The 21,693-nt window shown below is 39.6% G+C and overlaps 3 protein-coding genes across 3 annotated transcripts in view; 1 reads left to right on the plus strand and 2 right to left on the minus strand.

Annotated features, from left to right (window-relative positions):
* LOC135469884 (importin-13-like) overlaps positions 1-119 on the minus strand; it is a 46,565-nt gene extending 46,446 nt beyond the window's left edge. Inside the window, exon 1 of the mRNA XM_064748516.1 lies at positions 42-119. The gene's annotated coding sequence lies outside the window, so the exon portion shown is untranslated. The remainder of the gene's footprint in view (positions 1-41) is intronic.
* A 256-nt stretch (positions 120-375) lies between these two features.
* On the plus strand, positions 376-7,982 carry LOC135471523 (protein FAM151A-like). Its single transcript, XM_064750788.1, has 4 exons — positions 376-513; positions 4,349-4,507; positions 5,716-5,939; positions 6,345-7,982. Exons 1-4 carry the CDS (start codon positions 387-389, stop codon positions 7,449-7,451), a joined length of 1,617 nt encoding a protein of 538 aa, XP_064606858.1. The 5' UTR covers positions 376-386; the 3' UTR covers positions 7,452-7,982.
* A 2,476-nt stretch (positions 7,983-10,458) lies between these two features.
* Positions 10,459-21,693, minus strand: part of LOC135469806 (sterol carrier protein 2-like) — a 28,050-nt gene continuing 16,815 nt past the window's right edge. The window contains exons 10-18 of the mRNA XM_064748411.1: positions 20,765-20,912; positions 19,703-19,754; positions 18,101-18,196; positions 17,357-17,464; positions 16,299-16,452; positions 15,501-15,585; positions 14,748-14,874; positions 14,442-14,518; positions 10,459-12,088 (exon numbers count right to left, since the gene is read on the minus strand). Of these exons, the coding sequence (XP_064604481.1) occupies positions 11,987-12,088; positions 14,442-14,518; positions 14,748-14,874; positions 15,501-15,585; positions 16,299-16,452; positions 17,357-17,464; positions 18,101-18,196; positions 19,703-19,754; positions 20,765-20,912 (949 nt within the window). The 3' untranslated portion in view covers positions 10,459-11,986. The remainder of the gene's footprint in view (positions 12,089-14,441; positions 14,519-14,747; positions 14,875-15,500; positions 15,586-16,298; positions 16,453-17,356; positions 17,465-18,100; positions 18,197-19,702; positions 19,755-20,764; positions 20,913-21,693) is intronic.

Genomic DNA, 21,693 nt, shown 5'->3' on the forward strand with positions numbered 1-21,693 from the left:
GACAGTGTGGTTATTTTGCATTCCGTTTCTAGGACGCTTACCATTTCATACAGAGCTAGCTGTCACATAAATCGCTTGTTTGAAAATCTCATGCACTTTTTTGCATGTGGGCAGCCATCTTGTTTAACTTGCCATGAATCCCGCGCAACACGAGATCTTAAGGACTTGTTTTAATAATATTCTGATGTTTCTGGCACTCGCACGTAAATGCCGGGACTATTTCGCTTTTGGAAAGAGTTGTTTGACGCCACTAATAGCATCTTGTGTACTATCTAGATGAAATGTTACGAAGAAAGAAAAATTTTAAAACACTGTTTTGTCATGTGATGGAAACGAGACTTAAGCTCGTACACGATAGCATGTCAACAACGACAGGCCTCAACGACATGGCGGGGGGCACGCATCCAGCGACGAAACTGTATAACGTCGTACCCAGGCCAATGAGGCGGCTTATGGTCATCCAGTTTGCTATCGGCGGAATACTTATATTGATTTGGGTCCATTATAATGGAGGTAAAATAAAATTAGGAAGCTGTTGTTGAAATGCAATAACCACCTGCAAACTGTGCAGGCAGTGACTCACATGGCGGACTCACAGCACAAACAACACCACCGGTTGCGTACAAACTACCGGTGCCCCTAATCATTTCCTTGGTCATGTGCAAAGTTTAGGGCGCGGCTTTCGTTTGCCGTTGACACCTTCTCAGATGTTCATGGCGAAAAAGCAGTTTCTTGTGTAGTTGCGGAATGTAACGCTGAAATCGTGCAATGCAGTTGCAAGAGTTACAGAGGAACAGACCCAAATGTGGGCTCAGCCTAAAAGCCGCTCTGAGCTCCAGTCTCCCGGTCTAAGATCCGGTTTGGCCATTGTGGTTAAACGTTCTTGAATATCAACTCAAAACTGACATAGATCGAATGCTATTGATTTTCTCTGTTCAGGCATCAGTCCTGATAGCACAGTTGATAGAGTGTCTGCTTCGGGAGCGGTAGATCCAGGGTCAATCCTGGGTCGAGTCACACCTGAGACCTTAAAAAAGGAAGTTGTGACCACCTCGCTTGGTGTTGAGCATGAGGGGCATAGTGCAACGACAGGTTGACCCGTATCAGTATTATAGCTTGGGCGGGGCGGCTTACTTGCCATCGGTAAGGCATCTCAGTGAAGCAGCACTAGATAAAAGAGGGGTGGAAATCCGTCCTGCAACAAGGAGCCACATTACATGCACTCTAAGAATTCCTTCGTCGTCACGTGACTGTAATGGTATATGATACATATTATACACCCCTGAACAGAGTGAGTGTGTGCTCGGGGTTTAATGTCATACTGATCAATTTTTATGGTATACATATAAAACCCAACTCAACTTGATTACTACACATTGGGATTCATGTTCGTAGTATATGATTTTAAACTTCTCAGTATTTTCTCTTTTCAGCCTGACAGTAATGATATCCTTTCCACTTCATGATGGCATATTGATCTGGCAAACTAAAAAAGAACAATTATAAACACTGAGGAAGAAAAAGAAAGAAGAAACATTGGCTTGAAATAGAATAAAACAGATAAATATATTTATGTGTATAATATATATATATATATATTGTGTAAGTTTATCAATAAGATATATGTATTATATATATTAATATTATCTTTACACATCTGAAAAACATTTGAAATTTTTTAATATATATTTGTTTACTGCAAAATAGATCAACACCAAACCCCAAAGAAAGTTTTATTAGGAAGAAAGTAATGGAACAGTGACTTTAGTGCGTTTACACGTTATCCTGCAATTGAAAAACATTTACTATGAAGTTTTAATATCAATATATTTTAATGATATACTGCAAAATAGACCAACACCATACACCAAACAAACCAAACTTTTATTAGGAAGAAAATAATGTAACAATGACTTAAAATACATTTGTAGAGTGCAGTATGTTGTTACTGCTAAATAGAAATACCAAACACTAAGCGAACATTTAAAAATCACAACAAGCAGATAACTGTTCCACAGTGCATAATCAAGACATAGATTGTGAAGAAAATAACGTAGAATGTTAGCAGAATAATTTGACTTAGTTTTCTGAGTGACCATGGTTCTTACGTTGCCAGTTGTCTGGTGTTGAAATAATTTTACGCACGCAAGACAAATGCTTCCATACATTACATTTATGCATCAGTAATACTTTCACACCCAATCATATCTTCAATCATATCATGTTTTCCATATTCACACGTCACTTTCACAGAATGCATTTTTGAAGAAAATTTAAAATCATCATCTCATTTTGGATATGGCATAAGCACCAATTTATCAAATTTTTTCACATAGCTGAAATTTCATATGTGCATTTTTCTTTGCTCACATAATCATTAAAACAGTTCTACCATATTAGCTAGCACAAACACTCTGTCCCTGAAAAGAGAAAACAGCAAGAAGTTTAAAGTGGTATATTATGAACATGAATCCCAGCATGTGGTTCTATATGTATACCATGAAACAATACTATAGTCCATTTTCGGATGTTATATAAATTTTTACATTACCCATCGTCTGCCATGATAGAAAAGCCGGCAATCAAGCCGAGATCTCCAATGTGTGCCATGAAAATACGATAACTCAGTAAATACTGCTTCAACCTTGACATATTATACACCTCTAAATAGAGAAAATAAATAACATTCGACCTATTCGAACGCAACCATTATGCCCCAATCCCACGGTGGCCATGTTTTGGTAAACAACAAGGAAACTGTAGCAATAAATTCAGTAGAATATTAAATGTGACAAAGAATTGAACATTGACGGAATTGTGAACGCACGCTGGATTTGAACTTATGGCACCTGAACTCACCTCTTCATCTTCATTTTTCCTCCTTCTCAGATGGGTCTTTGCCATAAGTTACGAATTAAACCCATGTCTCAGACAGGAAATTTGTAAATTGCCCCGCTTTCACTGTTGTTGGAGTCCTTTGGAGTCCTTTGGAGTCAGAGTAGTCAGCAGGACGTGTGTGGCAATGTGCACAACCTAACTTTCGCTAAGACTGCTTGACTTCCAAAAGTGTGATTTCGACATGTTTTTCACATGTGCAAAAAATTGCAGCTAACTTGCCAAATGTCAGTGGTTACCTTGGGCACTAGTCTTTCCAGCACCCATAAATTTGACAATCATCATATGAGTGAAAAATTATTCACTACAGTATGATAATAATTCTAAGGCGCTGTTAGTAGTGAGCCATGTCCAAATACACATGTTAAATAGAGATGACCTTTCAAACAGCATCACTTAACACACCAGCCGGTATGTTCACCTCCCCGAGTAATATCATATCATTTCGTCTACAAATAAAAGTTTGTTTACTTGTTAGATTTGCTTCCTGATTTATATAAAGGTGAACTATTGGAATTTCCTTCCGTGATAACAGCGTTATTCCACACAGTTAATAGGTATCGCTTTTGTTTTTACATTTTATATATTTTACACCCTGATGCCATGATGTTGAAAAAGAACATTTTTTTTTGTTTGAAGACATTCCAATCTGAGCTCTGGTATGATGTCATAATACATGGGCAGTAAACTTTTACATTCCTAGCAACAAGATTTACACAGCAAGATTTACGCAGCAACAAGACATGACATCATGCATACGTAGCTTTGTCCTAGCAGGTCAACTGCCATGGCCTAAGCTTTAGATTGGTCAAAAATGCATGATCTCTGTGGAGGGAGTAAAACAGAAGGACAGCATGAAATATGCAATTTTTGCCACATTTTTTTTCAATTTTTGGGGTAAAATAGACTTTAACTCCTTCGTCTTGGTGTTTGTTGTGTAACCCGATATCGCTGAACCTTGTTCCAGACCAAATCAAATCCCAAGAATGCAGCATTCTAGAGATTTGGGATTTAACTTAGGCCATAGCAGTGGGGCCCGAGGAAAACTGTAGGTTAAGACCATTTTATTGCACTAAGAATAAAGCTGAGAAGTTTTCTGTACTGTTGTGTAGTAGGACACATCCTAAACTGCACACTGAGAAATAAAAACTGAAGTGGCAGTTAATGTTGTTAGCATTAGTGTAGAGCCTACATGCACCACAGTTATCGGTGATTCAAAATTTGAGGTGATGCAGTTGCCTGACAAAATCAAGTTTTGAATCCCTTTTAATTAGACTGTAAAGATAAGTAATCTGCATTTTGTTTTTTTTCACATTCTGCTTTCCACTTGTGTAAAGTGAATCCAATCAAATGTAATTGATGTAGTATTATATACAGCATTGTGGTTACTCGTACCCTTGAAGACGGCATTCTCTACAACTATTACATATCAGAATCTGGTATTCTCTTGCAGGACTGTTGCCTCAGTTTGTACGTAACCAAATCCCCATGCTCAAGGTTGGACCAGACATAAGCCCCTTAGCATACTTTTCACAAGTTAAAGATGATGCCAGTAAGATCACCTGGGAAAGGGGTGTAAACAGCAAAGCTGCTTTGGACAAAGCTTTACACAGTAAGTAATCTGACTGTAATGATATACCTGAGCTGGATAAACTTTTGTCTCTCAAAACCTTATAGTGTTTCACATCACAAGTTGTCCAGCGAACAGCTCTGTAACAAACCTGTGAAAGTGTTATGAATACATCCAAGGCAACATACATCTGACTTCAGAGATCTCTGAAATCTTGTTGGTACCACAATAGGGGGCCTCCGTGGCTCAGTTGGTTAGCCTGCTAGCGCAGCATAATGACCCAGGAGTCTCTCACCAATGTGGTCGCTGTGAGTTCAAGTCCAGCTCACGCTGGCTTCCTCTCCGGCCGTACGTGGGAAGGTCTGTCAGCAACCTGCGTGGGTTTCCCGGGCTGCGCCTGGTTTCCACCCACCATAATGCTGGCTGCCGTCGTATAAGTGAAATATTCTTGAGTAGGGCATAAAACACCAGTTAAATAAAAAAATAAATAAATACCACAATAAGCTTAGCATAATACGAAAACATATAGATGTTCCATATAAAACTGAGAGGGTGCGTAGTTAACAGTTCAGTATTTCAACTAAGTTATATTTTCTCATTTTTAGGCTTCTATGGCCTAGCGGTTAGCATGCTCACGTAGCATGATGACTCAGGGGCTTTCTCATAAATACAGTCTTTTATTGCCTATTATTGATAACTTTTGTGACAGATGGTCACGGCATGGCATTATTATCTTAATTCTTCAGTATTTTTAACCGTCTCGGCAACCAATATTTTGAAAGAATCTGAGAGAACAATGAGGTCTAGGGAAATAATTTGCACAGCTTTAGGAAGCTTTACAGGAAAACCTGTAGTGACTTGAACAGATCTGTTTAGCATAATTTTCATAAAAATTATATGCATAAATTCCACTGAAAAAAACTGCTTTAGAGGTTGAAAAGGTTGAAGATTTACAGTATTTGTTCATGACTTTTCTGGTTATATGGCATTCTTACATTCATATAGTCACATTGATTAGTCAGAACATAGTGAAAACATGAAAATGACCACTCTCGTTACATTCCTGGTTTTTTAATCAGCATTATTATTTGTATGAGGACAGGCCAAGGGCTGTTTGGGGTGTCATGGCTGATGCCTGTATCAGTATTTGTGAAACTTAGCTCAGACTAGTGCTTTGAATGCACATTTACAAAAGTGTCAATAATTGGAAGATTTTGAAAACTGTGAGGTACATGTATTTGTCTTCTCAGGTAAGGCAATGATGCTGGAGTGTGATGTGATATTACAGCATGTGAACGGAGACACTCAGAAGTTGCTGCCCGTGCTGGCTGATCCCCCCAAAATTGACAGCGACATAACCCTGGACCAGTGGCTGGACAGAGTGGTACGCTACAATACAGGCATTAAGCTGGATTTCCACTCCATTGACGCTGTGGAAATCAGCCTGCAGAAGCTCAAGTTCCGCAAAGCTGATGTAAGTGGGCATACTTACTATTGTTTGTGTTTATTTTCCTAGTTTCTACATCATGTCAGCGCAAAAATTAAGTGAAATATTATTGAATATTATTGCATCTTTGCATTCATTGATAGAGCTGTTCACACTTCAGTGTATTTTTTAAGCAATTTGCATTCCATAAGGTCGAGTTTATTTTGGTCTCCTGTTCTTTGAGTCCGAATGACAAAGGCTGATGTCCTGAGGTACAGTATTCTGTATACCAGTGAAATGATACAGCACGTGATTAGTTTTACCGTTCCTGACAGCTTTTGTGAGGCCAAGAAAAAACGTGAGGAAAAATTATGACAAACACATCAAATTGGTGTGTTTGTGAAAGATTTGTAATTTTGTTTAATTTTTTCAAAAATGTTATTTTTCTGACAGCTAATTCGCCCAGTTTGGCTGAGTGCAGATGTACTGTCAGGTCCTCATGCAACAGTTCCTCCCATCGACCCAACACGCTTCCTGCGTACGGTCCACCAGCAGTTCCCAGAATGCACCTTGGCCCTGGGCTGGAAGACGGGCCACCACACAGACTTAAGTTTGTCGGGTTACAGCTGGAGGATGGTGATGGATATGTACCAGCTAGTGTCTAACTGGGAGTTAAAACAGCCACTGACTTTCAATGTGCGGCTGTCCCTAATGCGTAACTCCGTCCCCCAGCTGAAGTGGTTGTGTGACGTGACGGGTGGCTCACTCACTGTGTGGCATGGTACAGGGGACGTTCCAGTCGTCGCAGACCTTATGTATATCGCGTACAAGTTTCGTCCAAACAAAGTCTACTTCGACCTCGATCACGAGTACCTGCAACACCAGTTAGAGCTGTATCGGCACCGTTCCCAGGAGAAACTGGATCCACTGGTGCTTCAGCGTGACAGTGTGGTGATCCGGCCAGAGGCCTGGGTTAAGATGGGATTCTGGCGTGAAGAGAGATCCATCCTGCCTAGCACGGAAGCTGTGGTACTCCTGACGCCAAATGTCCACATGGTCAGTAAATTCAAGTACCAGCCTACAGACAGGCTAAGGCTTGTCGGCAGAGTCCAGTTCCTCAAGCATACAGATGTCGAGGCAGATAAAGAAACTGGCTTGCATATCTTCTTCCGGACTATAAAGTATGACACTCCAGATGATATCAGAGGGATACGATGCTTCATTGGTGAGATGGGTACGGTGAAGGTAGAGGGTTGGAATGTCGGGGGGCGGGAGGAATTTAAAGATCGGGTGGGCATGACCCCGAGCAATGTTCGGTGTTACAGGTTTGCCATAATAAATGCACTAGGCTATATCAATATAGCAGTGAACGTGTTACACGACTGTAATACCCTGGACAGTGTCCAGCCAGATGACTTCAACCCTGCAGATCTGACAGTCCGTCTGCCTGGAGGCTTGCCTAGAGGGGAACTGCCCATTGTCATCAAAGCTGCAGACAGGAAACGAGCTATTGTCATTGATGAGTTAACTGTGCAGTATTCAAATAATGGAAAATTTTAACGCTACACCTTGATGCCAAAAAACAAAAAACACCACTAAATGAAAACACCACCCATCCATCATTTTTCATGATCAGAATCATGTATATATAAGGGAAACAACAGACTGGCACATCGTATGTATGCAAGTTTGTATTACAGGTTCCTATGAATTCACATATATTTTGCTATGTGTAATACAAAATGTTAGCATTTTAATAATTTGTTGTACAATTCTTCTGTACATATCCTCCTGTGATATTGACATGATCGACATTGTTATATTGATCTGTTATGTTTTGGTGTGTCATTAATATTTTGTCTAGAGTCAATGTTTTGTGTATAAACTGAATGACTTTCATGTAAAAAAATCTAGGATTTTGCCTGGATTTTATTTGCAGTCGTTCATATCTGTACAAAGGCACTGAAATAGTATCATATAACATTGAATTGTAAGTTTAAAAAGTTGTTTAATTTCTCTTGATGTGGATGTGGAAAAAATTTCAATTGTTCCATCTCATATTACATTTTCCCATGCATCAGAGCTCCACCCACCCCCACCCCCACCCCCCATCCCCCGACCTTCCAATTCTCTGGGATTTATCCGGCAATACACATTCCTTACATATTGTTACATTGATTTTCATTCCTAAAGTGTGATTCAGTTAACAGGTCAGTGGATGTGATGTGCAAAATTTCATGTTTGAAATATCATTTTTGGCAACTTGATAACAGAACTTGAAACCGTCTTGTTTGCCATCTGAAGATTACCAGAATAAAACAGACAAATGTTAGGTACTGGTGTACAATAGAGTTTTTATGGTTGAGCCTTGTGCCTAACCTCTCGGGTCGTACTGGCTGTTCCGTACACCACGGTCCTAATGCACAAAGGCAAGAGAAGAAAGAACATCAGATATACAGGTGATTAAGAATAAGAGCCAGTGAGTTAGTGGCATTTACTTTCCACATTCTTCCAATCAACATACACTCTGAAAATGAGAAACTCCATAAGATTGCTAGAGATTATAGAGAACTAATATTCCGCTTTCCACCTGCTCCTGCTGAAGAGAGTGTGATCTATCTTCCTGGGTTGTTGTTCTGTAACCTAGGAGGGCAGAGGTGGCCAAGACTTATCATGCACTAATGTGACTGCTTTTCTTTGTTTGCATAAATCGTCTTGAAAAAAACTCTATGTGAGGAATGTGATGCCTATCTACCACGCTTATCTTCTGGCCTTTAACAGTAAGGCACATATGTTTGTGTATATGTATGTGTGTGTGTGTGTATATATATATATATATATATATATATATATATATATATATATATATACTTGTTGTTAAATGGAATTATATATTATATATATATATATATATATATATATATATATATATATATACTTGCTGTGAAATGGAATTTGGTTAAAGGACTAGGTAAGGAATACTTCACATTCCTCTGTGATCATGTCCACATATCAGTGCCAGTAGCGCCCATATTTATGAGTAGCTTTGTACAAACTTAATCCATTCCATGTTGTATGTTTATGGTTTTATACCCATATTAGCTTGTGTGCAAAATATTTTTGGGGCGTGACATTACTACAGGGAACGTAAGAGGACCTATATTTTTATGTTATGTTAATATTCTTTTCACTTTTTTATACATTAAGATGTACATTTTTCTATAATTGTTTTTTTAATGTGGGGCACTATGAAAGAAATTGTCTTATGAGGGTTGTAGAACAGCAAAGGTTTAATATTATTAAACTGTAGTATATTTTTCTAGAGTTAAGTTTCCGTACTGTATCTCCTGTACTGATATCATGATAGACGGATAGCAGCAATCTGAGAAATAAGGAAAGTGGGTTGGCAGCTAAGCTGTTCAACCATTGTTTTGTAGGCTGAATGTTAGAGAAAAAGTAAAGGGGGTATACCTGTTCACTACAGCTTACATATGCTGTTAAAGTTCTGTTCACAAGGAACCCCCCTCTCACGGAAATCTACTGTATTATATTCCCTCACTCTGGATTTAGGTTAATGAACTGGACCTGCCAAATTTTGTCAGCTCATGTAAAGCTTCAACCTTTCTGGCCACTGAAGCACTTTTTTCAGTGGAATTTATGCATACAGTTGATTGTGAAAATGATGCTGAAGTGATTGTGTCATTAAAAATGCGTCATTAAACTGTGTATGTTATTTCTCTACAATCCTTAATTATCTCAGAATCTTTGAAAATATTGGTTTCAGAAGCAGTTGAAAAGGTTGAAGAATTAGGGTAAATGAAAAATCATGTAGTTTTATGAACAGTTACAAGTCTTCACCTTTAAGAATAACACTGCCAATGTGAAGTGCAGATAAATAAAACAGTTACATTAAGTGGTTGAAGTTAAACCTTTTATTATTCCTGCCAGATTTCTGTTGTGGTGGTTGTACGAGTCATCAGATACACAAGGTTTTGGTTCCTCCCAGTCTCTCATAGTCAATGATTTCCTTTGGCAGGTAGCGTTTGTGTGGTTGATCACAGGCACAGATTATGGGGTAAATTTCTGTTTGTTTACATGTACTTGCTAAATCGATTGGCTTACTCCAGGAACTCTGTTTTCCTCCCCCAGTCACTCTTAACTGCTTCAAAACCGCAAGACACCTAGTTTACAGAATTATGTGCGTAAAAAAATGGTCAACCAAAGAGATCTCATTTACAAAATTGTGAGACGGTGGGAGTATGCGTGTCTTCTTGTGGAAGGAAGAGTTCATGCCCCCACTGACAATGGCCGAAGACACCAAACAGAACGCAATCCAGTCACCTACTGTTTCCTTGTTCTAACCTCTCAGTGTTGAGTGTTAAGCAAGGCAGCAACAAGTACCATTTTTAAAGTCTTTGGTATGACCAGACCAACAGCCATGCTAGCTGCTGTAGTCTGGAAAGTGCATTGGATCCAGTGCCATTCCCGAGTGCTCATTTATTGCTCTTTGCTCTTGATAAATCAAACTTACAAGTACTTTTCACAACAAGAAGCATTTTTAGATCACAGAATATGTTTGCTTTATTCAGCTAGTATTGCTCTCAAATGTTCTCTTCCATCATTTAAACAGATTTCTACCTTTTTTCACATCTTTACAGTGCTAGATGATTCAACATCTTACTAAAATTTACCAAAACAAAGATTTAATTCTTTATGTTTGGATATATGATTACTGATTACTATAACTATATGAAATGAGTAGAAGATATGTAAAAGTTTATCGCCAGTTTAAAGTCCCGGTTTGTCACCCTTGAATTAAACATGCCCTTATGTTATAATTGTCTGCCTTCAATCATACTCCAGTCGATAACATCATTTTATGTCATTTTCTAAAAACAATCTCTTTAATATCAAAATGATATAAAAACAAAGCCAAGCAACGCAGGTTTCACTTAGAAATCATACTTCCTATTACCCAAATGAAATGGCACGTTTGTCAAAACGATTCCTGAAGCTTAGTCCCATAACAGATGTTTAAAGAAAGCTTTTCGCAAAACATCGCTTACACTTCGTGACTTACATGTAATCTGTACACAGTATTAAAGACCATTCAGGTCACGGGTGAGCAAATACCTGTAACTTTCTCTTCACAAATTACCTCCTAATAACATTCTGCAGTACAATGATAGCACTTTAATACGATTCAACACGATTTATTGATCCAATTAGCTATTGCTGTGCAGCCTTAAATCTACAAGTGTAGGCATGTACACATTATAACATCCTGCAGTACAATGATAGCACTTTACCATTTATTGATCCAATCAGCTGTTGCTGTGCAGCCTCAAATCTACAAGTGTAGGCATGTACACATTATAACATCCTGCAGTACAATGATAGCACTTTACCATTTATTGATCCAATTAGCTGTTGCTGAGCAGCCTTAAATCTACAAGTGTAGGCATGTACACATTATAACATCCTGCAGTACAATGATAGCACTTTACCATTTATTGATCCAATCAGCTGTTGCTGTGCAGCCTTAAATCTACAAGTGTAGGCATGTACACATTATAGTCCTACACGTGGTTGTTCTATTAGACACTCAGCATTGACTACCCTGGAAAGAAGTCTTCGGAAAACTCTGTATTAAGGTTTGAACTGCATTTATGTAAAAGGCTGACATAACTTTAACTTTAGAAAAACTGGTGCACTAAATAAATTGTTATATATTCCTCATTTCAGCAATCCACATACATAAAATAATGATATAAATGTACAGAATGTCATAAAAATATTCTGTAAACACTACGATCGTAATATGTACTTCATTCATCCCCAAAATGCTGTGATGTCAATGTAAACGACACGATACTTTATTAAACAGTGGTAAAAATTTACAATACCTCTTGTAGCAATTGACTAAATACAAGATTTTTCATAGAATCACACTCATTTGACACCTGAGATTTCAACAGCCACTAATCACCCATATCTTCATTTGCTCATTTGCTCTTATGAATTTGTTTATATCATACAAAAAAATCACACAGCACTCTGGACGATTATGCTGTCAGCATACATTGGAACAGGCATCAGAGCTTGGACTTCACAGATTTTGTCTTTGACTGTAACTCTCGGAGTTTCATGGCAAGTCCCATATTGCCAGCTATCTTCAGTTTCCCCTGGAAAAATGCCTGAAAGCAGAAGAGAATAAAAATTAATAGATGTCCATAACATCTATTGATGTCATATCATTCTTATTTTAATTTGTTTTTCTTTATTTGATTGGTGTTTTATTCCATACTCATTTCACATATATGAAAGCGGTCAGCATTATGTTTTGAGGAAAGCGGGCAGAGCCAAGGGGACTGGAGAGGAAGCCAGCAGGAGTTGGACTAGAACTCACAGAGATTGAATATCAATACCTAACAAGCATCAAGACAACCTGAAAAACTACCACAAACAGTAAATGACCTAAATTTTATCCCCAAAAGTGCATTTTTAGAGGCAGATAGATGTCAGAATATATTACTTTTGGTGTTGACACTTTTTCTAGTATGATTCCATCCTACCTTTCAAACAAAGGTCAAAACATCTTTGCATAACCAATAGAGCTATCTGAATGGGGCAAAATGAGAACAAAATACCCTAAGAAGGGTTATAGTAATACACAATTGTAAAGTATTAAACTTACAGGTGATGTTTCGCCACGATATGGTTGCAATACTGTGGTTTAAAAACATATTCATTCATTCAAAAGGTGAAGCCTCAACCTTGAGGTGGTAGACAGTAATCACCAGAATTACGTTCCACAAGTCGATCTGACCGCCACTGGTGGGCAGATCCAACCTCAACCTTGAGGTGGTAGACAGTAATCACCAGAATTACGTTCCACAAGTCGATCTGACTGCCACTGGTGGGCAGATCCAACCTCAACCTTGAGGTGGTAGACAGTAATCACCAGAATTACGTTCCACATGTCGATCTGACCGCCACTGGTGGGCAGATCCAACCTCAACCTTGAGGTGGTAGACAGTAATCACCAGAATTACGTTCCACAAGTCGATCTGACTGCCACTGGTGGGCAGATCCAACCTCAACCTTGAGGTGGTAGACAGTAATCACCAGAATTACGTTCCACATGTCGATCTGACCGCCACTGGTGGGCAGATCCAACCTCAACCTTGAGGTGGTAGACAGTAATCACCAGAATTACGTTCCACAAGTCGATCTGACTGCCACTGGTGGGCAGATCCAACCTCAACCTTGAGGTGGTAGACAGTAATCACCAGAATTACGTTCCACATGTCGATCTGACTGCCACTGGTGGGCAGATCCAACCTCAACCTTGAGGTGGTAGACAGTAATCACCAGAATTACGTTCCACAAGTCGATCTGACTGCCACTGGTGGGCAGATCCAACCTCAACCTTGAGGTGGTAGACAGTAATCACCAGAATTACGTTCCACATGTCGATGTGACTGCCACTGGTGGGCAGATCCAACCTCAACCTTGAGGTGGTAGACAGTAATCACCAGAATTACGTTCCACAAGTCGATCTGACCGCCACTGGTGGGCAGATCCAACCTCAACCTTGAGGTGGTAGACAGTAATCACCAGAATTACGTTCCACAAGTCGATCTGACTGCCACTGGTGGGCAGATCCAACCTCAACCTTGAGGTGGTAGACAGTAATCACCAGAATTACGTTCCACAAGTCGATCTGACCGCCACTGGTGGGCAGATCCAACCTCAACCTTGAGGTGGTAGACAGTAATCACCAGAATTACGTTCCACATGTCGATCTGACCGCCACTGGTGGGCAGATCCAACCTCAACCTTGAGGTGGTAGACAGTAATCACCAGAATTACGTTCCACATGTCGATCTGACCGCCACTGGTGGGCAGATCCAACCTCAACCTTGAGGTGGTAGACAGTAATCACCAGAATTACGTTCCACAAGTCGATCTGACCGCCACTGGTGGGCAGATCCAACCTCAACCTTGAGGTGGTAGACAGTAATCACCAGAATTACGTTCCACAAGTCGATCTGACCGCCACTGGTGGGCAGATCCAACCTCAACCTTGAGGTGGTAGACAGTAATCACCAGAATTACGTTCCACATGTCGATCTGACTGCCACTGGTGGGCAGATCCAACCTCAACCTTGAGGTGGTAGACAGTAATCACCAGAATTACGTTCCACATGTCGATCTGACTGCCACTGGTGGGCAGATCCAACCTCAACCTTGAGGTGGTAGACAGTAATCACCAGAATTACGTTCCACATGTCGATCTGACCGCCACTGGTGGGCAGATCCAACCGCCAATACAGAACACAGAGTTCTGTAAGCTGCGGGAGTTAAGAGGCTTCAACATACACTACAAACTCCACTGCCGTCAGACTCGGAGGGTGGAGGGTTTGAGGGGCATCAGTGGTGCCACTGGTCTTCTCCAGTGCCCACTGTAATGACACTACCTCCTCCTGTGGCAAATGGAATGCACCCCTAAGCAGCTAGGTGGAGAAGCCTGCTAGAACCACATACCTGCTGTGGGTTCATCTTGCCTGTCATCAGCTTCACCAAATCTTCATCAGCCATTGTTATCGTGCAATCGGCTTTGTCTGCAAACATCACCATTATATTTAATATAATTAATATACCCCATTAGTCAATGCACAAAAACGGAAGAATTATAATTTACCTGATTGGCGTTTCATAGTGTGCTCTTGAATTTTTCACTTATATGGCCTGTTAATATCCTCAACGCACACTGAAGTATTGTCCCTCTGTGAGATTAACCTAGTTATCACTCCATTGTTATATCGCTCAATAAGAAGGAACAAAATGCACCTGTAGCTCCGAACTTGACAGCTCCACTTCCATTCTTGACATCGACGAACCACACAGCTTCCTGATTGCCCTTTTTACACTTGAATGCGAATGTTCCCTTAACCGTTTTCACCAGAGCGGGACCATCCTGAAATAGAAGATCTATGAAATGTGCATTAAATGAAGACATTGCCTCTTGATAAAGAATGAAAATGCGAAGGTAGTGGACATAGTTTCTGTTAATGTTTGTTTTTGGATTTCTGTTTCACACAATACTTACACTGTATACCCCAAATACCAAACAAGCTTTCAGACAGAATCCTAATCTACATGTATACATGTACAGTTAGACTCATATTATGGCAAGAGCAAGTGGTCTCAAACATAGCACTCTAAACCAACTCTAACAAAAAATTGATATTAAACTGTATTATCAGAGGCCCTGAATTCAACAGCTACCACAAAATATTAAATAACAGACTATAAGATGATCCTCTCCGTCTCACAAAATATGATTCACGCCAGATCAAGTTCTGTAAACTCTCCTCATTAACCTTTACTTTACCTCACTGTATATACAACCCATCCAACTTTCACTATTTTGGTGAACTAATCTCCTTTGCTTGTGAGTGTGGAAAAGTACATGAGTACCTAAACATTCATATATAACATAGATATAGGAGGATTATAATAAACATTGCTTGGTTAGTGTTAGGCTCAGGCTGAGCAATTCTGTGCTGTTAAGATGTAATGTGATGAAGACTGCCATCTCACCTGGGCCAGGGCCTGCTTAATCTCCCTGAAGACAGCCGCCGCCTGGAAGTCATCCTCATTGCTGGTGGCCACAGCCTGTAATGTCCTGTATGCAGACAAAAGGTAAACAGCTTTCTACATGATGCCTTAAAAAAAAAAACTGCCACTGCTAAGAATTTACCTTTTCTGACCGACAAACAGTTAAATGGGTTTTACTTTGATTTAGTCTGATTCAATTTGCAATCGCTTTTCTGTGCAAGTACAGTTACACAATAGCCCTCCATTAATAAAGACATTAGGTTGAAAAGACTGTGTAGTAAGAGAGAGAAAGCCAAAGATAAACCATCAGAAAGTCAATGAAGGTTTTTGTGTAATCCTGTGGCTTAATTAGTACAGGTGATGAATTATTTCCCTGATCATTATAAAAAACCATACTCAAAAAGTTTTTATTTATGTCAGGATGTTTTATGGGTGGAGGAAACCGGAGTGCCCAGATGACAACACCCTTATAAGTTATAGATAAACTTTTGCACAACCTTGTGTGTTTGAGGTTGTAGTTTCCCCTGAGCCACGCCCCGCTCCCTCATTGGAAATTGACCTAGACTCAGTATGTGTGAAACAACTGCTCCTGTATACTGTATTTCACTTTGGTTTAGCATTTTTCATGGGACACATACTGTTTGATGCTGAGTTATTCAGCTGTGAAGTTCAACAAATTTCTTACCAGTAAAACTTTAAGTATATCATCTTAACAAATTTTTGTGCTACTGAAAGTGTCTTTACATACCAAATTTTAGGTTAAATATACAGTATTCTCACCCTTGTTTCTGTGGGAAACCGTGTCTGTAGATAGCTACCACAGCAGCACCACCAAGACCGATGTTGTGCTGCAGGGCTAGCTTAGCGCCCCTCACCTGTCTTTTGCTTGCCTGCCCTCTCAGCTGCCAGCACAACTCAGCACACTGAGCCAAACCTACAACATTAACCATTATCAACACAAGCTATAAGCAGTCAGAATTCTTTAAAGGAGACGAAAATTTAAATATCAATCAAATACCATTGAAAAGAGTATGCAATTCCTCGCAGGTGCATGCCATAAAAAATTCTAATGTGTACCTCAAGGTGATAAATTATAAATAAAGTCAGCACCAACATCTGCTGTGGGCGACTCCATTTTGCCTAAGAACTAGTCCTGAAGTCTTCAGTGTTAGGAGGAGAATTGCCGTTGGAAACTGCTGAAGTGCAGTTCGGACATTTCCTGTAGAACTCTTCTTCCAAGAAGGTAGCGAACAGTACAGCTCGTTTTCCGCTTGACAATCGAGAAACCAGAATGTTGGACGTAGGTTCCGAGTTTACACGAACAGTTTTAACGACTCTCGTTGGCTGAGAGGCAACACACCCCCAGCATAAATTACTGGGTGTTAAAGATTGAGGACGCGATGGACTCAGCGATTTATGCCAGCTTTGCCGTATTCAGCTTTACATGTATGGTGAGGAAAAATCGAAAATTATACAGCAGGCACCACCAGATAAAAATGTGCTGTTTTCAGCCTCATGTTTTTAAGTTTTCTTCACCTTTAATAGAAGTTGTTGCAGGAGTCACATTTATTCTTTACCACTTTGGCCATCTAAATGTAAGACAACTACAAAAAACATACCCACAACAGCCACTGATTTGTGTCCAAGAAAAAATTACAGACGAATGTTGTTTTATTCTTGGCAGCAGCATAAAAAACAACAAAGGAAAGGAGTACATTTACATCTCTGCCTCACTGAATTGCTAACCATTCACACTGGGGTATTGATACCCTTGCTACTGTCCTTATGGAAGGTATAGAAAACCCTGAAACTAAAGCAGAAATAGAATTATGACCCACCTGTGGCTCCGAGAGGATGTCCTTTAGATATGAGGCCCCCACTTGGATTGATCACATATTTCCCTCCATACGTGTTGTTCCCAGTCTCCACCAGGTCACCTGCTCCACCTTCAATTCACACCAGGCTCAGTGTTAGATCACATGCACCGTTTCAGCAAACTGTTCATATTAATGATATTTCATGTGAAAGACACAGATTACCTCACCTGTCTAACCTACACCTGACCCAGTGGAAGAGCACATCAGTCAGAATTTTAGACCGGACTGGTACACAGGTAGTTTGGTCAACAGTCGGTCCTCAGCTGAGCCAATGAAATAAATGAATTAATGATTACAGGTTACGGCCACTTCGGCAATGCCGCAGCCATACCATTGTGCCGAGTCAGTGGAAAGTACATGGAATATAAAGTATTGAACATATTCGATAATTAGATCAATTTTTCTGTGTTTACCATGAACAGTTCATATTATTGTCTTTCAGTAAATACAAGACACATACCTGGTCTATTAATAGAACAAGACTCATATTGAATGAATGACTGATTATGGCTGAACTCCACATCAGCAATATTTCAGCCATATCGCTGCGACAGGCAAAATGGCAGTTCCTATCATGCTGAACATCGAATGCATGATGACCATGGAGAGATGATCTCCTTCATATATATTTCCATGTGACCATTTCTAGCTAGCACATAAAACCATCATGACTGTACCCGCCAGAGATTGGAATATTGGACCTACCGGGTGAACACAACCCCAGGGCATCATAGGTCAACAGTTCATTGGCTGAGAAACAGTCATGAAGCTCTACCACATCCACGCTGTCTGGATTCACACCTGTTACAGAATCATGGTATATATACATGTATCTGGCATGAAAATGTCACACAGTGTCATTATTTGTCTATACAACAGTTCTCCATCATGTAGCTCTACCACATCCACGCTGTCTGGATTCACACCTGTTACAGAATCATGGTATATATACATGTATCTGGCATGAAAATGTCACACAGTGTCATTATTTGTCTATACAACAGTTCTCCATCATGTAGCTCTACCACATCCACGCTGTCTGGATTCACACCTGTTACAGAATCATGGTATATATACATGTATCTGGCATGAAAATGTCACACAGTGTCATTATTTGTCTATACAACATTTCTCCATCATGTAGCTCTACCACATCCACGCTGTCTGGATTCACACCTGTTACAGAATCATGGTATATATACATGTATCTGGCATGAAAATGTCACACAGTGTCATTATTTGTCTATACAACATTTCTCCATCATGTAGCTCTACCACATCCACGCTGTCTGGATTCACACCTGTTACAGAATCATGGTATATATACATGTATCTGGCATGAAAATGTCACACAGTGTCATTATTTGTCTATACAACATTTCTCCATCATGTAGCTCTACCACATCCACGCTGTCTGGATTCACACCTGTTACAGAATCATGGTATATATACATGTATCTGGCATGAAAATGTCACACAGTGTCATTATTTGTCTATACAACATTTCTCCATCATGTAGCTCTACCACATCCACGCTGTCTGGATTCACACCTGTTACAGAATCATGGTATATATACATGTATCTGGCATGAAAATGTCACACAGTGTCATTATTTGTCTATACAACATTTCTCCATCATGTAGCTCTACCACATCCACGCTGTCTGGATTCACACCTGTTACAGAATCATGGTATATATACATATACCTGGCATAAAAATGTGACACTGTCATTGTTTGTCTATACAACAGTTCTCCACACAAACTGGAGGGTTGCAACCAGTGCTTATATACAGAGGCAAGTGGTGGTTATTTCTTAGGCAATGTTATTCAAACCAGAAATCCTACCATACTGTATCTGAAATTCAAGTTTCCTTAAGCTGCATTCACAGCATGATTAATTCTATTGTATCTTCAAATTCAACTCAAAATGTCCAGACTGTCATTTGTTTTTAGCCAAAAGGTACATGTATATGTACCTCATTCATACAAATTGTGACAAATATAGTTTGCCCTACGTTCATTCCACTGGTTATTTCTGATGATTCAACACAACAGACTTGAAGTTACAAATTGCACAGTGACCTTCAAAACTCTCTTTAGTGACACACATTGTCTACTTCACTTACTTGAAGTGGATTGATTATTGTAAAGCCTTCCATATCAATGGAATAGCCTCTAAGATTCCATTTTGAATTGACATATTACAGCTGAGGTAGACAAAACTTAAAATAAAAGGTACTTTAAACATGAATTTTGCTTTTTGTTACAGAGGGAAGTTAAAGAATTTAGCTTCATGTAACTCACCCGCACTATGGAAGGCCTTCTCGGCTGCTCTCTTTGTCATGTCAAAGCCAACCTTTAAATAAACACAAGATTTTAGTAATTCAGTGGCCTCGGAGAACTGGGCCCATATTTATCCATATATGTCTTAAAGACTTAATTCAAAAATTCAACCAGCTACAAATAAAATGCTTTGCTCTAGAAAGTTTAACATTTGTGCACTGATTCTTTACTGCAGAACAATGTACTAACCACAATTTGAGTAGTTTCCTGTTCTACCTTAGGCTTTATGCGATCTTGTAGTGTATGATATAAGTCTTAAGTTACTTCATAAATACGGGCCCTGGTCTATAAACAGGAGCCAAAAACAATTTTTCATTTCTCTTATCAGAACAAAGATATTTGGTGTTCCAATTCATTCATTATTAATGGGATGGCAAATTAGCCAAGACTTATATACAGTAAAACAAGGAAGAGGAACCGCAAGAAGATGTCAGTTTTGACAAGATGTCGGTTTATGGAACAGGCAACAATGCATGTAGCGGCATTAAAACATATATGCATGTACAGATGCTTGGGGGCATCTCTACTTATCACCTGGAGAACTTGTTTCATACTCGCCAAGGTAAAACTGCTTCTGTCTTAGGATATCACTGCCTATATAATCGGCATTGAGAAGATGTCGATTTTTAGATGTGTCGGTGTTGGCAAGTCTCACTGCACATACATGTATGTGTCCAGTCGGGTTTAGCTCCGCCAGAAGACACCTTGCCAGGCACCCAACAACTTGTCTAACATAAACCTGCTTCAGGGTTAGCGAATACTTTATTCAAACACATGTAACTGTAAATTGGGAAAGTCTAGTAGTTTTCTCTGTCGCCAAACGAACACAAAGAAACAAGAAAATCGTGGTAACACCTCACAGTATCATGTCAGAGGAAACTTACGCTTGTAATTGTCTAAATAAAAGGAAAGGTTGAAAAAGACAAACACTTGTGAAATCTGAAGATGATGCATTTCTAAAAACCTTTAACTGACTCGACACATGAATACAAGAAAGCCTGTTCAAAAGACAGCAATCATTACCAGTTTGAGCGGACTATTTTGGAATGTGGTTGGCAGGTCAGTTGCCATCTCCATGGCCAGTATCTCCACAGCTTGATCCTCCAGGTTGTGCTTCTTTACAAACTCCTCGCTCACTAACACAGCCGCCCCTGCGCCATCCGATGTCGGGCTGAAGCATTTATTTCTGTATTTAATTTGACTGGTGTTTTGCACCATACTCAAAAATATTTCACATATTTGATTGCAGCCAGCATTATGGGTGAAGCATTTAGCAATTAAGTTGAATTGTATGATTTGTAAGAAGATGTTTGTGCAAAGTTCTATCAAACAGAATTGTAAGTTATACTGTATTGACTTTAAAACTGACATTTAAACAGGTGTACTAACATAACAAATACTTAGTTTCCAATATGGTTATGATCATACTGTTATCTCAAAAACTTTATTAAAATGTTATCAATAAGACAGTGAAGCGTCAAAGTCAAATCTTTAAGAGGGCTATATTTCAAGGTGTTTATAATGTGCTGTAGAATTGGAATTATTCCCTCCTAAAGTGTTGAGAAATGGATTACATTTTGATGTTTTTCTCTTCTTTAAAAATTACTGTCATATTGACATGTAGATATCACTACAAGGCTTGCTCAATGTTATCACAGCACTCACCAAACTTCTTAGCCTTGTAACTGGAGTGTACCTTAAAAGTCTCCCTCAAATACTACATTATCTGTACAGGTGATTGGGCTCAGTTGGTTTGCGCACTAGCGCAACGTAATGACCTAGAAGCCTCTCACCTATGCAGTTGCTGTGTGTTCAGCTCATGCTGGCTTCCTGTCCGGCTGTACATCAGATGGTCTGCAGCAACCTGCGGATGGTTGTGGGTTTCCCCCCACCATAATGCTGTCCGCCATTGTGTAAGTGAAATATTTTTAAGTATGGGGTAAAACACCAAT

This window comes from Liolophura sinensis, chromosome 7 (genome assembly GCF_032854445.1).
Source record: "Liolophura sinensis isolate JHLJ2023 chromosome 7, CUHK_Ljap_v2, whole genome shotgun sequence".
Taxonomy (NCBI): domain Eukaryota; kingdom Metazoa; phylum Mollusca; class Polyplacophora; order Chitonida; family Chitonidae; genus Liolophura; species Liolophura sinensis.